Below are 15358 nucleotides of genomic sequence, written 5' to 3' on the forward strand. Positions count from 1 at the left end.
GATAGAGTGTCCTTCCTCATCTCTTATTACAGTCTTTGGCTTAAAATCTAGTTTGTCTGATATAAGGATCGCCACCCCAGCTTTCTTTTGGTGTCCATTAGCATGGTAAATGGTTTTCCACCCCCTCACTTTCAATCTGGGGGTGTCTTTGGGTCTAAAATGAGTCTCTGGCAGACAGCATATCGATGGGTCTTGTTTTTTAATCCAATCTGATAGCCTGTGTCTTTTGACCGAGGCATCTAGCCCATTTACATTCAGGGTAACTATTGAAAGGTATGAATTTAGTGCCATTGTATTGCCTTAAGGTGACTGTTACTGTATATTGCCTGTGTTCCTTTCTGATCTATGCTGCTTTTAGGCTCTCTCTTTGCTTAGAGGACCCCTTTCAATATTTCTTGGAGGGCTGGTTTCGTGTTTGCAAATTCCTTTAGTTTTTGTTTGTCCTGCAAGCTTTTTATCTCTCCTTCTATTTTCAATGACAGCCTAGCTGGATATAGTATTCTTGGCTGCATATTTTTCTCGTTTAGTGCTCTGAAGATATCTTGCCAGTCCTTTCTGGCCTGCCAGGTCTGTGTGGGTAGGTCTGTTGCCAATCTAATATTTCTACCACTGTAGGTTACATATCTCTTCTCCCGAGCTGCTTTCAGGATTTTCTCTTTGTCTCTGAGACTCGTAAGTTTTACTATTAGATGTTGGGGTGTTGACCTATTATTATTGATTTTGAGAGGGGTTCTCTGTGCCTCCTGTATTTTGATGCCTCTTTTCTTCCTCACATTAGGGAAGTTCTCTGCTATTATTTGCTCCAATATTCCTTCTGCCCCTCTCTCTCTTTCTTCTTCCTCTGGGATCCCAATTATTCTAATGTTGTTTCGTCTTATCATATCACTTATCTCTCGAATTCTGCCCTCGTGATCCTGTAGTTGTTTATCTCTCTCTTTCTCAGCCTCTTTATTTTCCATCATTTGGTCTTCTATATCACTGATTCTCTCTTCTGCCTCATTTATCCTAGCAGTTAGTGCCCCCATTTTTGATTGCACCTCATCAGTAGCCTTTTTGATTTCGACTTGGTTTGATTTTAGTTCTTTTATTTCTCCAGAATGGGTTTCTCTAATAACTTCCACGCTTTTTTCAAGCCCAGCTAGAATCTTTAAAGTCATGATTCTGAAACTCTAGGTCCGACATCGTACTAATGTCCGTATTGGGTAGGTCCCTGGCTGACGGTACTACCTCTTGTTCTTTTTGCTGAGGTGATTTTTTTCGTCTTGTCATTTTGTCCAGAGGAGAATAGGTGAATGAGAGAACAAAATGCTAACAGGTTTACAACGTCCCCAGCAAATATACTGTGTCCAAATCAGAAAAGACCTGAAACCAGGGGAAAAGAAAGGGAAAGAAAGAAAAAAGAAAGAGGAAAAAAAGATAAAAACAAAAACAGAACAATACAAAAAAAGCAGAATATGATCAAATATGATCAGGCTAGTGCATAGATCAGTGCCACACACTAGATTTTGGGCGTATTTTGGTCTGTTAGAAAAAAGTGCCTCCTAAAATTTTAAAGGAAGAAAGACATATATGTACAAAAGAAGGGTTGATACAATGAAGAGTTGGAAGATGACTGTAAATATGAAAATTATAAAAGATTTTATAAAAGGAATTGATAAGTTGTTTGATAAAAGAAAGAAGAAGATTTAAGAAAAGAAAAAAGGGAGAGAATGTGATCAGGCAGGAGACTAGAACAAAGCCATACACTAGTGATTTAGGGTATATTTTGATCTGTTAGAAGAAACTATCTCAAAATTTTAAAGAGAGAACAACTTATATATATATGCCAAAAATAAGGGTAACTACTATGAAGGTATAAAATATGACTCTAAAAATTGGTTGGAAAAGGGAAAAAGAAAAATAAAAAAACAGTTAACAAAAATTAACTTTGATGAACTAATGAATCATGGTAAAAAAATGCCATGAATTCTATGTGAAGTATTCCCCTAGCTCTGGAGTTCTCCCGTTCTCCTTGATCGGTAAACTTGGTCTTGGCTTGTTGGCTGTTCGTGCTGATCTTCTGGGGGAGGGGCCGGTTGCTGTGGTTTCCAAATGTCTTTGCCGGAGGCTGAATTGCCCCGCCCTTGTCGGTCCGGGCTAAGCAAGCTGCTCGGGTTTGCTCTCAGGAGCTTTTGTTCCCTGCAAGCTCTCGGTACAGCTTTGGAGGACCAGGGCTAAAATGGTGGCCTCCCAATCTCCACCCGGAGGAGCTGAGAACTCGGGGCCCCACTCCTCAGTGTGCCCCCAGAGAAAAGCAGTCACTCCCGTCTCCCCAGTCTCCGGATGCACTCCGTGCTCACCCGGCCTGTGACCGAGCGTTTGTATCTCTGGCACCCGACCCCGTGTGGAGTCTCCAAACCCAGCAGATCCCTGCGTTGCGTTCCCATGCTGCTCCTCCCAGGGGAGAAAGGAGAGTCTCCCCGGCTCTGCTGCTTGTTGTGTCCCTGCTGGAGGAGCAGTGGCCTGACTGGGCCACGGATCACAGTTTATGGCAACCCCGAGCCGAGAGCCCGCGCCTCGCCTCGTCTCTGCAGCCAGCTTCCCCACTCCAATACCTGGGAGCTCTGGCGCACTCAGGCACCCCCGGTCTTTCTGTGACCCCAAGGGTCCTGAGACCACACTGTCCCTGGAGGATTCCACCCCCCGCTTAGCCACTGCAGCAACGTCCCTCAGCGGGGCCAACTTCTAAAAGGTCCGATTTTGTGCTCCGCGGCTCTATCACTTGCCAGAAGCGGCCGACGGAGGCCCCTCCCCCGCCGTCTATCCTCCCGAATATCGAATATCGCCTCGGATTCACTTCTCCGCACGTCTTACCTTCCAGTAAGTGGTTGCTTCTCTGTTCAGAGAGTTGTTACTACTCTCCTCTTCGATCTCCTGTTGAGTTCGTAGGTGTTCAGAATGGTTTGATCCCTATTCAGCTGAATTCCTGAGACCAGAGGAAATCTAGGTCTCCTACTCCTCCGCCATCTTGCTCCGCCCCCCTCTGTTACATTGAGTTTTAATGCAAACTGAAGTATAGAGTATATATAATTTATATCCCCACAGTGAAGATCATTCAGTCAAGCAGCATTATTAGCATCCCTTGAAGACCACCCCCCCATCTTGAGCTGAGATTTGTTTTTCCTGAATGTTGGCTCCCTCCCTAGCCCTGCCCACCGCAAGTGTTCTGGCATCAGACAGACGGAGCAAGAGCAAGAAAGGCAGTGTGGTAATTTAGACTGGTCTTCACAGCGCCAAATTTCCTCTTCATCCACAGCTCATGCTGATCCAGATGTCCCATTATCCACTGCAAAAGCCTTCCCAAATTCTGTCACAGGTTCATCTTTTCTGTGGTCACAAGAATGTCAATATTGAACAATCCACAGGGTATCATATAGGGAGTGGAGTTGTTTGCCTGCCTGCTGCCTCCAGGATCAGTACCTTGAAGAAGTTGGTGGGCACCACCTCATGGTTCTTGCTGATTACCTGGTACTACTTCACATAGGACCATCCATCAGCCTCCATCCTGCAGGTGCACCCAGACACACATGACCTTTCAGGGCTCTCAGGGTCTGGTCAGACCCAAGGCCTCCATCTTCAGGAAGCTTTCTGTGACCTGACCTCTAGCTTGTGGCCATCGGCAGGACTGTCCCTCAGCATGAAGCTTCTGTGCCTTTTGCGGCTTCCCCAGGAGGCTAGAAGCTCCCTCCAGGGTAGAGACTGACTTTGACCATTTCCCCTCATGCCCATCACTGGGTCAGGCAGAGTGGGTTGTGGCAGTAAATACTACTGAAAGAAAAAAAATTGAGGGAGAGTATGTTAGGAAATGACTATAGTGTAGCTGATAATCTGATAGTGTAGCTAATACAACCTCATTGGAGGTGAGGAATGTTTATGGCATATGCCAAAATATGTTTTAATTGTTTTTAGTAATTATAATTAGTGGTGGTACTATTAATTGTTTTTCTGAAACTGTTGTGTGTTGTAGCATAAAGCAAGTGAGTCTTAACAGATATTCTAATTCTGTCATCCTTGATGCCTTTGAAGGCCAAGATTCTCAGTGTCAAAAAAAAGAGAGAGAGCTATTATATAGAAGTATTTAAAGGGGAAAAAAGATCCCTTAATCCTGAATTTGAATCTGAAATATCACTATGCATTCATAAGATATTTTATCTATAAGTAGGTGGCATGGTTCCTACTTCTCATTCTAAGGACTGTTTTAAAAATAGAATAGTGGAAAGTGCAGGTAATTAATGTTAATATATTCCATAGTTATATATTCTTATATATTCTGCTTGAAACAAGACCGTTGTCCCTTCATTAGACATCTCTATGCTCAGCCAACTTGGTACTGCACACTGTGATGGCTCCAAAGAGGAGCAATCAGGCAATGACCTTATCCAGAAGAGGGGCGCCTGGGTCAGTTAAACATCTGCTTTCTGCTTGGGTCATGACTCCGGAGGTCCTGGGATCCAGCCCCACATCAGGTTCCCTACTCTATGGGGAGCCTGCTTCTCCCTCTCCTCCCCGTTTGTGCTCGCTCTTGCACTCTCTCTCTCAAATAAATAAATAAATAAATAAATATCTTAAAAAAAAAAGGACCTTATCCAAAAGTAACTTCAAGTAATTGTGTAATGGAATAGAGTTCTCAGTGGTTCGACAGGAATCTCAGTTTTCAGCCTCAAGAATTGGCACGTGCAGTTCTCAGGTGGGCCACTCATGCAAGGCCAAGCCTAGATCACAGGCTTCATTCTGTGGGCAGCCACTCACTTGGTGAGTCCAGTTAAGGCATTAGAATTCTAACTGCAGTCAGATCTCCCTAGTTTCAGATAAGTCTTTTTAATACTATCGAAGGAAATTATTTTAGGGGCGCCTGGGTGGCGCAGTCAGTTAAGCGTCAGACACTTGGTTTCGGCTTAGGTCGTGATCTCAGGGTCATGAGATCGAGCCCTGCATCAGGCAAATTCTATGTCATTTGCTAACCATCCTCTGTGTTTTGTGAGGATCTGTCACATTCCCACACTTATCCACATCAGGTTGAAAGAGTAATTGATGGAAATTCCAAGTTTCTCTTTGCAGCTCTGTTGATGGGACTCTGGTACTTGCTGTGCCTACTTGGCACAGATGTTTGCTCTGCAGGAACATAGAGTCATTCACTTTCTCCTATGTATGTAACTGTATATCGTTTATGAAATGCTTAATGCAAACCAAAGGAATTTGGTAAGTTATAATATGTATTGGGGCTCTGGTTTTAAAAACTGCCCATGACAGTTGTTTTTAAATGTCTGCTGTCTTGACACAGGTGTAAGACGGTGGATTTTGGTGAACAGTATTTTCTGAAAAGTCTTAACTACTGCAAACTGCACAAGGATATAAAGTAAACTATGTACTTCCTAAGTTATAATATCAAATCCTCTTAGGCTAAAACCACCTGGGCCTTTTCTCTTTATTTCATAATGTGTAAGTACTAATCTTAATGTCTGAGTTGTACTACACTTGTTTTTTACTGTTGTCCTTTTTGTATGTAAATTTGTTACTGTACTTATTGCCAAAATACCCAGTCTTGTGATTCCTTTTCTGTCCTCTGTTTTTCAGAGGCAACATTTTCAGTGAGAAGACTCACTGACATAAGATTCATTCACATAGCCATGATCATTTGGGACACAAAGCCCTTATTTCAGCCCAGCCACAGTATACTTTTGACAGAATGGACAGTAAGATTTTAATGTCTTTTCAGAAGATACTTTTAAAATCTGGGGCTTTCTGTTTGATGTTAAAAAGTGCTTCTAGTCATTTGAGTTTTAAATTACAGAGAAAGCTCCTTGAGCAGACCACCCAGGCTGGGTTCAAAGCAGTGATCTTTCTAAGACAGGTGCTTTTCAAATAAAGGTTGTCTTTCAAACAAGTTTTACTGAGTGGACAAGTTTTTCCTGACCCTGAGATTTTTGGTCCCCCCCCCCTTTTCTCTCATCAGAAAGTAGTTTCTTTGTAGAAGTTTCTTGGGGGAGTTTTGTGAGCAAAAGATGCTATAGATGCACATTCCACACTTTACCAGTAAATGCGTTTTCTTTAAAGTACAGAGAGCATTAGGACAAAATCTTATACCTTGTTTTTTATGGGTATGTTTATTGATGCTTTATGATATTCTACAAACAATTGTAGACAGGTTGTGTCTATTGAATAAAACAGAAAAATAGAAATTAAAAATCAAGGTTATAAAAATTACAGATCGAAACCAAAGGGAAAAGTAGGGGACAATTATAAAGCTGTAAGGTTCCATATGTCATTCTAAATGTAATACCCTTATTTTTTTTGAGTCTTTAGGGATCTACAATTTTATATATTAATCCTACTCTAAAGCTACAGTACACAAAACCATGTAATATGGCACAATGCTTGACAAAATTATTAATTAGAGTAGGAAACCAGGGAATATATCCTGTATTTACTTATGATAAAGATACCATTTCAAGCCAGTAGAGAAAAGGTGAATTTTTCACTAACTTATTAAAGGAGGGGGAATGGTAAATTTAGGCTTCTGGCTCCCACCACATGCCAAAATAAATTCCAAATGATTTGATAGTGAATTATAAAACCCTAAAATTACTACACATAGTGATAATTCAAGAAAAAATAAATACAAAGGGCTGGATACAAATGTGTAGCTACCCCATCTCATAATGAGGAAGAACTTTTTAAAGGATCAAAGGAAGGGAAGAAAAAATAAAACCACAAAGAAAAAAATTGTTAGACTACATAAAATTGTTCACTTCAATACATAAAAACATACTGTAAAAATAACGAGCAAAATGAAAGGCAGTGGATAAACTGGAAAAAATATTAACAACATGTATTAACCCTTTGCTATATTTATGAGAGAACCCTTCTAAATCATTAAGAAAAAGATAAAATCCTCCAATAAAAAATGTTTAGAGGACAAGAATAATTAACAAAAAGATGAGTATGGATGGCAGCTTCATTTTGAAAAAAATCCAATAAATCCCTCCCTTATACCTTATCCCACAATCAATTTTATATCACGGATTTAAATGTGAAATTTATGGAAGTACCAAGAGAAAATTTAAAAGAATATTTTTAAAATCTTGAAGTAGGAAGTCCTTCTAAGTCTGACACAAATCTCAGATGCACTAAAGGAAAGTTTGACAGATTTTAACCAATAAAAATGAAATCATTCTTTATGATAAAATTAAGTTTAGATAAACAACAATTGGAATATTTATTTTCAACATACAGTGATCAAAGGTTAACATCTTTATTATTGGTGAAGAGCCTTATAAATCAGTAAGAAAAAGAAAAACCTCCCCCAATAGAAAAATGGGTAAAAGGTACACAGTGATAACTCAAGAAAATATAAATACACATGGCCAATAGGCACATGTAAAAGTCTTAAATCACACTAGTAATAAAAGAAATGCAATCCTTAAAAATACTATTTTTAGCTGTCAAATTGGTAAAGATTTTTTTAATGAGATTATCTAGTTTTGATAAAAGCATGGAGAAACTCTTTTTCTGGGAATATAAGTCAGTTTAAACTATTTTTTTTCTGGAGGGCAATTTGGATTGTCAGTTGTCTATCAAAAATCTTAAAATGAGGGTGCCTTGGTGGCTCAGTCAGTTAAGCATCTGCCTTCAGCTCAGGTCGTGATCTCAGGGTCCTGGGATCGAGCCCCACATCAGGCTCCCTGCCCAGCGAGGGATCTGCTTCTCCCTCTCCCTCTGCCTGCTATGTTCCCTGCTTGTGCTCTCTATCTGTCAAATAAATAAAAACAATCTTTAAAAAAAAAATCTTAAAAATGTTCATATCCTTTTACCCAAATTATCATTCCTGGAAATTTATCCCAAGGAACCAGAATGATATTTTTGGTACAGCTGTTATGAGCACGAGTTGTGCCATTGAGCACATCCTATGTCTGCTGAGTTCCCAAGCATATAAGGTGGCCCTCCTACTATAGAACTTGAGAATTGCTTCCCAGTTTTCATTGTGTCTAGGATATAGGCATGAGACCTAACCTTCACAATCCAGTATACCTGTTCCAGCCTTCCACTCTGAAGCTGATAAAGAAGTAAGGAGATCCCAAACTCTGTTCTTTTGACAATTGGAGACAGTTGCATCTGGCATCCAAAGTCACAGTGTAAGTTCAGGCTGTGGCATATGGTGCCCACTGGTTTTTTCATCAGATCTATTTAGTGTTGTGTGATTTGGGTATTGGTCCTGGTCATGTAACTTCTGTGACTGTGTTTTCTAAGTCTTACAATATACCCAATAACCTATCAATTAATTTCCTTTCTGTTTAAGTCATCCAGAGCTTTCTTCCTGTGGCTTGTAACTAAAAGACTATTATAACAGCATTATTTGTAACATTGAAAGTTGAACACAAAAATAGGAAGGGATTGGTTGGGGGAAAATGTCATATCCTTAGTATAACACTATTCATCCTTTTAAAATAGTGCAGTATTTCTCGTATAAGTATTTTAGTCAGAAAAGAAATTTAAAATAGTAGATGCTTACAAAATTGTTGGAAGCGAGTGTAGACCTCTGGGTTGACTCCAGAACAATATCAAACATAGCCACTGGGGGCACTGCTCCCTCTGAGGCCAACACAAGTTGGGAAGGAAATAACTTAATGCCATACACAACTGTCTCTCACACCCAGGAAACCACAGAATGGGTACAGATCAGAGATTAGGAAATCAAAGTAGCACAATCCCACTGGTTCTTGACACCCAGAAGCTGGAAAATGGAACCTGGAATGCTGCTCCAGGAAAGTCTTATCTTTCCAAATCTTGTTTAATAGCAACCAGAACTGAAGAGCCACAGGAAGATGGCTTCAACTCAGTTCAACCTCCAAATTTTGTATGATAATATTTGTATGGGGCAAAAAGCCTCTTCAGCATGCATAAATTATGGCTGGAAGGATATATAAGCTAGTAACCATGGTGATTTCTTTATTTTTTTTTAAGATTTTATTTATTCATTTGACAGAGACACAGCGAGGGAGGGAACACAAGCAGGGGGAGTGGGAGAGGGAGATGCAGGCTTCCTGCGGAGCAGGGAGCCTGATGTGGGGCTCGATCCCAGGACCCCGGGATCATGACCTGAGCCGAAGGCAGATGCTTAATGGCTGAGCCACCCAGGTGCCCCAACCATGGTGATTTCTAAGGTGGGAAATTGGATGGCTGAGGGACATAAAGAGGGAGATGCTTTTTATCGTATACCCTTTTTGTGCATGTTGTACTATGGTTGTCATTCATAGTCAAAAAGTTACAAAGGTAAATTGTAATTACATCAAAGCTCGGTAGTTTTTACTGCACTTCATGGGAACACACCCTCAGGTCTCTGGAGAATGCTTCAAAGCTTTTTGAGAGGAGGGAACAGATTAGGCCCCTGGGTTCCCCACTTCTGCTTCAGTCAGAGCAACTCTGGTTTTATCAGTTCTGTGCTTTAAGCATCTAAGATTTTGTAAGCTTTTTTATTTTTTTAGCTTACTTTTATTTAAGTAATCTCTACATCCAATGTGGGGCTCAAATTCGTGACCCTGAGATCAAGAGTCTCATGCTCCTGTCACTGAGCCAGCCAGGCACCCCAAGATTTTGTAAGTTTTTAATCTTCTGAGTAAGAAAGCATTCTGCTGCTTTAAAAAAAAAAACAAAAACTAAAGACCATTATTACAGAATATTAAATGTCATGGAGAAATATTCATTATGTATTTGTTAAATAAATGTACATTTATAAGAATAGGGGGAGTAAAGACCAGAAGTACAAATACCAAATTATTTCTTGATAGTTTTTTTTATTATGTTATGTTAGTCACCATACATTACATCATTAGTTTTTGATGTAATGTTCCATGATTCATTGTTTGTGCATAACACCCAGTGTTCCACGCAGAACGTGCCCTCTTTAATACCCATCACCAGGCTAACGCATCCCCCACCTCCCTCCCCTCTAGAACCCTCAGTTTGTTTCTCAGAGTCCATAGTCTCTCATGGTTCGTCTCCCCCTCCAATTTCCCCCCCTTCATTTTTCCCTTCCTGCTATCTTCTTCTTTTTCTTTTTTAACATATAATGTATTATTTGTTTCAGAGGTACAGGTCTGTGATTCAACAGTCTTACCACAATTCCTTGATAGTTTTCTACTATTTCTTTGTCCTTGTCTTTTCCAAATTTATTACAATTATTTTAAAAATTATTTTATAGGGCAGCACCTGGCTGGTGCACTCTCTTTGTCTCTCTCTCAAATAAATATATCTTAAAAAATATATATAGTTGGGGCGCCTGGGTGGCTCAGTCAAGCGTCTGCCTTCGACTCAGGTCATGATCTCAGGGTCCTGGGATCAACCCGAGTCAGGCTCCCTGCTCAGTGGGGAGCCTGCTTCTCCCTCTCCTCTCCACTCGTGCACTGTCTCGCTATCTCGGTCACTATCTCTGTCTCTCTCAAATAAATAAATAAAATCTTTTTAAAAATTTTTTTAAAAAGAGGGTACTTGTTTGATGAGCACTAAGTGTTGTATGTAAGTGATGAATCACTGAATTCTACTCCAGAAACCAATATTGCACTGTATGTTAACTAAGTAAAATTTAAATTAAAAAAGACATTATCAGATAGACTATTAAATACATTTCCATTATCTGCTATGTAACTAAGAAATTAGTAAGAGGCAAGTATTAGATGCTAACAAACACCTGCCTTTGGATAAAAAATTATAAGCTTTTATATCTAGCTGATGGGCCTTGTACCTAATACTTGGCTTTTTTTTTTTTCAGAGTGATTTCCATCCTATACCTGTTGCTTTTGTACCATTCATTTTATGTATTTTAAATTGTGTAGAGAAGAGCTGCTCAAGTTTTACAAATGGTGTTTCTCTCCTATTAGGTCTCTCTGCAATACAATCAACGTTTACAACCTCACCTGCAATAACTGCTCAGAAAATTGCACCGATGTTCTGTTTAGTAACAAGATTACCTTCTTAATGGACCTCCTGATACACCAGTTGACGGTATGTAATATTACTGCTTTGAGTTAGAAGCAGTTAAGGTTTGGGAAATATTCCCTGTGGAGAAAACTAAAAGAATTCAGCTTATTTACCCTCCAGATGAAAAAAAGTGAAGATGATGGGGGAGAGTGAATTAGGAACTAGCAAAGAAACTTCTTAATTTGACAATCTTATATTAGATTCTCCTAAATTCCAGTATTTAACAGATAATATACTTGTAACACTTGCCAAGTTCACAGATTTACATGGTTAGACTGGGGCTTCGGATTCAGTTGGACTCCAAGCCAAACCTCTGGGCCCACAGGAATGAGTGCTATAGAAGGGAAGAAAGCTTGAAAGCCTCAAAACCTCTCTTGCCAACTCAGAAGGGTAGTTCATAAAGGACTTTTTGATGGTCCTTGATACCTATTTTTTTGAAGCAAGAAACTCTTCTGTCAAAAAGGGACAAACCTGTTATACTTTTGAAATAGGAACAAGCAGCCAATTGTAGCCTTAAATTTTACTTCAATTCACAGATGTTGAAAGAGGTAAGCTCAGTATAATATCCAAAGGTTTAGGTCTGTCAACTGCAGCCTCCAGAACACAACCCTGGGGCCAGAAGTTTCCTGGTGAAGTTTCTGAGCCCCTGAGGTATTGGCACAAAATCTCTCTCAAGCTGCAAGTTTACAACACAGGAGATTTATTTTTCAGAACCGATTTACTTTTGCTCAGCACATAGTTCTAATACCTGTTTCTAAACTACATGCCTTTTGCTCTCTTTCCTCCCTCTCTCCATCTGGTTAATTTCTGTACATTCTGCAGACCTTAACTGAAACATAATGGCATCTTCATCATGAAACCTTCCCTAACCTGACTCTCCCCAAGTCCAGGTTAGGAATTTTTTTTATGTGTTCCTAGGCATTAAATCATTCATAGAATTGATCACGTTGAATTAACTACTTACTTGTCTGTTTCCCCATTAGCCATAAAATCAACAAGGATAGGAGATAACTTATCACCCTCTCCAGGATCCTAACACAGTGCCTGACACTTAGTAGATTTAGTATATCATTGATGAATATATGAGAGAAGAAGTGGATCCCCAACATCTCAAGCTGAGAATCAGAAAGGGAATGATGAGGCCCTTCCAGGCAGGCATACGGATGATGAGAGGGGTCAACAGGGAGAACAAAGGCACAGACCTAGAACTGTTTACACGGTACAGCAGTGGTTATTTATCATCATGACCCTGAGTCATCACTTGAGGGCTAAATTTGATTTGGTTTTATCTATAAAAGAAGGCATTAAAATATGGGTAAGACATTTTAGCACAAAATTCTACTCAGAATAGTTGAAAGGCAAGGACAAGGAGAAAAGACTTAGCATTTGTTGTATGGCCTCATATTCTAGACATTTTAACATATATTGCCTCATTTAATTTTTTAAAACACAAAGTCAGTATTATCCCATTTTACCAACAAAGCTTGAAAGTTTGAAAGCCTCAGAGAAATTGGCTTGCCCAAGACTACAGAGATTGAAAGTCACAGAGCTGAGAGTCAAACTGAGGTCTCTCAAACCCAAATTGAGAGACATTTCACACAAAAACTAACTGCTGCTTTTCAAAAGTGTCAATGTCATGAAAGACAAAGAGTGGAGAACTGCCACAGATTGGAGGAGGTACTGACAAGTAAATGAAATGTGGTGTCCTACACCAGGAAAAGGACATTAGTGGGAAAACTGGGAAATTCATATGAGTCTACAAAATAGTTAATTTTATTGACTCAATGTTAATTTCTTGCTTTCAATAATTATAGTGTGGTTTTGTAATTTGTTAACAGTAGGGGGTACCAGGTGAAGAGAACTCTACTATTTTTGAAACATATCTCTTAGTTTAAAATTATAAAATAAGATGTGAAAAATTAAAAAAAAACACTATGTTGCATGCTGCCTCATCTGGAAGAATTTATTCTGTGAAACTTATTCTATATTGGTAATGGAAGAAGAGACATTAATAACTTTGAAAAGGACAGGTAAAAAAAAAGACGGCCTTTGAAATGTGAAGAGATGAGTAAGATTTACAGACAGGATCTTCTATCCTAGCTCTTCAGTATTTTCTGTTCAAAACTTACTCTTACTGAGAGATATCATATGATGTAGTTTATTATTCTCTCACTTAATAATTAAGTGCTTACTGGGGTGCCCGGGTGGCTAAGTCGGTTAAGTGTCTGCTGTTGGCTCAGGTCATAATCCTGAGTCCCAGGATCAAGCCCCGCATCAGGCTCCCTGCTCAGCGGGGAGTCTGCTTCTCCCTCTGCCCTCCCCCCCAGCCCCCGCTCATGCACACTCTCTCTCGCTTCATGTTCTCTCTCTCAAATAAATAAAATCTTTAAAAAAATACTGTTAAAAAATAATTAAGTGCTTATTATTTCCACTTCCAGAGAAGCATGATATATAATCCCCACCATCCCATTTTAGGAGTGGGAATGGATATACAGATTGCATGTAGTAAACAGTGTGATGGCAGCCTATACAGACTACAGAGGAAGGTGTTTGTAGCCTGGGGCGTCACAAAGGAGGGACATTTGAGCTAGACCTTAGCTCTTCATAATAGCTATCATTTACTAAGTGCCTACCATGTGCCAGAGCTTGTAAGTAGCTTGATCCTCTCCCTCTACTTTGAAAGCCCGAGTTTCCTTTAAGTAATATTTCCTTGCTCGTGACCTCATGGTTTCTTCACACTCAGAATAGCTTTTAATCTCCCAACCAATGGATCTCAGCACATTCTGTGTTTATTATGCTCAGTTCAAAACTGTAATCCTGGCACATTTGTTTGCCAAACACATTTTATTCCTCCTTTCCTTATACGTGGCACTTCCTGGTTTTTACAGTTCCTTTTAGGCTCCTTATTCTCTAGCTGTCAATTCTAATACTGCTGTGACTCCGTTGGTGACACTTGGGAGAGGAGGTTGTGTTTCCTAATTTGGGGAGACAGAGGGTAGAAATGACTAGGGATGGTGATTTTTACATTTGTTTTTTTTTTTAAAAGATTTTATATTTTTGACAGAGAGAGAGACAGCGAGAGAAGGAACACGAGCAGGGAGACTGGGAGAGGGAGAAGCAGGCTCTCTGCCGAGCAGGGAGCCCAATGCGGGGCTCGATCCCAGGACCCTGGGATCATGACCTGAGCCAAAGGCAGATGCTTAATGACTGAGCCACCCAGGCACCCCGATTTTTACATTTCTTGAAATCATTTGAATATATTTCCATTTCTCTTGATAACTGGTTTGATACCATGTAACCAAAATATGGACCACTAATTTGCAGTACCCTGTAAGTAATGGATAGAAAATAGTCATCAACACATTTTACAGGAGGATGAGAAGGAAGCATAAAAGAAGCTAATTAATTGAGATCTGGTGAGATTTATAAGATACTTAATAATGAGGCACTTCAACCTGTTTGGTTCTTTAGCAAACTGAGATGAAGAATTCCTTTTTTTTGTCTAGCTGCTTAGACTTTGTTTTAGCATTCTTGTATTTCATATCAATTATGTACAAAGCACTGTACAGATGCCAGGGTTACAGAAGTAAATTGGACACACTCTAGAAGCCCATGGTTAAGAAAGGAAGAACTTGCACACATAAATACTAAGAAAAGCTGTGAGAAGTTCTGTCACATAGAGCTACAGAGCCTAAGCAACATAGAAGAGTGCCTGGCACATAAGAGGTGCTCCTTAAATATTTAATGAATGAATTCTAACTTGGAGCATCAGAGAGGTTTTAGGAAGAAATTGGATTTCAGTATGCCCAGAGGAAGAGTAGAAATTCTACAATTATGAGTTATGATTTTTACAAAAGATAAATTAGCACAGGTGGCACTGTAAAGTATAGCTTGCAGTAGAGATTCAAAGTAGGATTTTTTGGGACAAGCTCTTGGGGAATTTATCTGGAGCCCTGTAAAAACAGTACATTTAGATAGGCATGATCTAGGATGAAGTCTCACATAGATGTATTATTTTCCAAGAAGCATGAGAGTTTTTAAATATGTGAAAGCAGATTACTTCTGTCATTCTAGAAGCATGGTTAAGCATCTTTTCTGTGCCTAAATCTTTCCAGTGCACAGAACAGTGAGTCTCTAGCTTCAAAATGTCTCCTTGAGGAGACCAGACATGCACATTGGGAGGCAGTAAAAAGACCATCAAAAAGAGCAAGATGGCAGAACAGGAAGTCCCAGCCTTCATTCCCCTACAGAGACACCAACTTAACAGTATATGGACCAAATACCATTATGAGAATTCTAGAAGACAGTTAAGATGTTGCAGTACCCCCAGGTGATCTCAAAGCCA

At 39.7% G+C, this 15358-nt stretch overlaps 1 protein-coding gene across 3 annotated transcripts in view; it reads left to right on the top strand.

The window, feature by feature from the left end:
* Positions 1-15358, top strand: part of SCAPER (S-phase cyclin A associated protein in the ER) — a 539336-nt gene that overhangs the window by 389350 nt on the left and 134628 nt on the right. For all 3 annotated transcript variants that reach the window (XM_028092672.2, XM_028092676.2, XM_028092674.2), the window contains exon 25: positions 10914-11037. In XM_028092672.2, coding sequence (XP_027948473.2) covers positions 10914-11037 — 124 coding nt within the window. The remainder of the gene's footprint in view (positions 1-10913; positions 11038-15358) is intronic.

Source organism: Eumetopias jubatus, unplaced genomic scaffold (genome assembly GCF_037043125.1).
Source record: "Eumetopias jubatus isolate StellerSeaLion01/CBP00866 unplaced genomic scaffold, mEumJub1_p1.0 scaffold_7, whole genome shotgun sequence".
In the NCBI taxonomy this organism is placed as follows: Eukaryota; Metazoa; Chordata; class Mammalia; order Carnivora; family Otariidae; genus Eumetopias; species Eumetopias jubatus.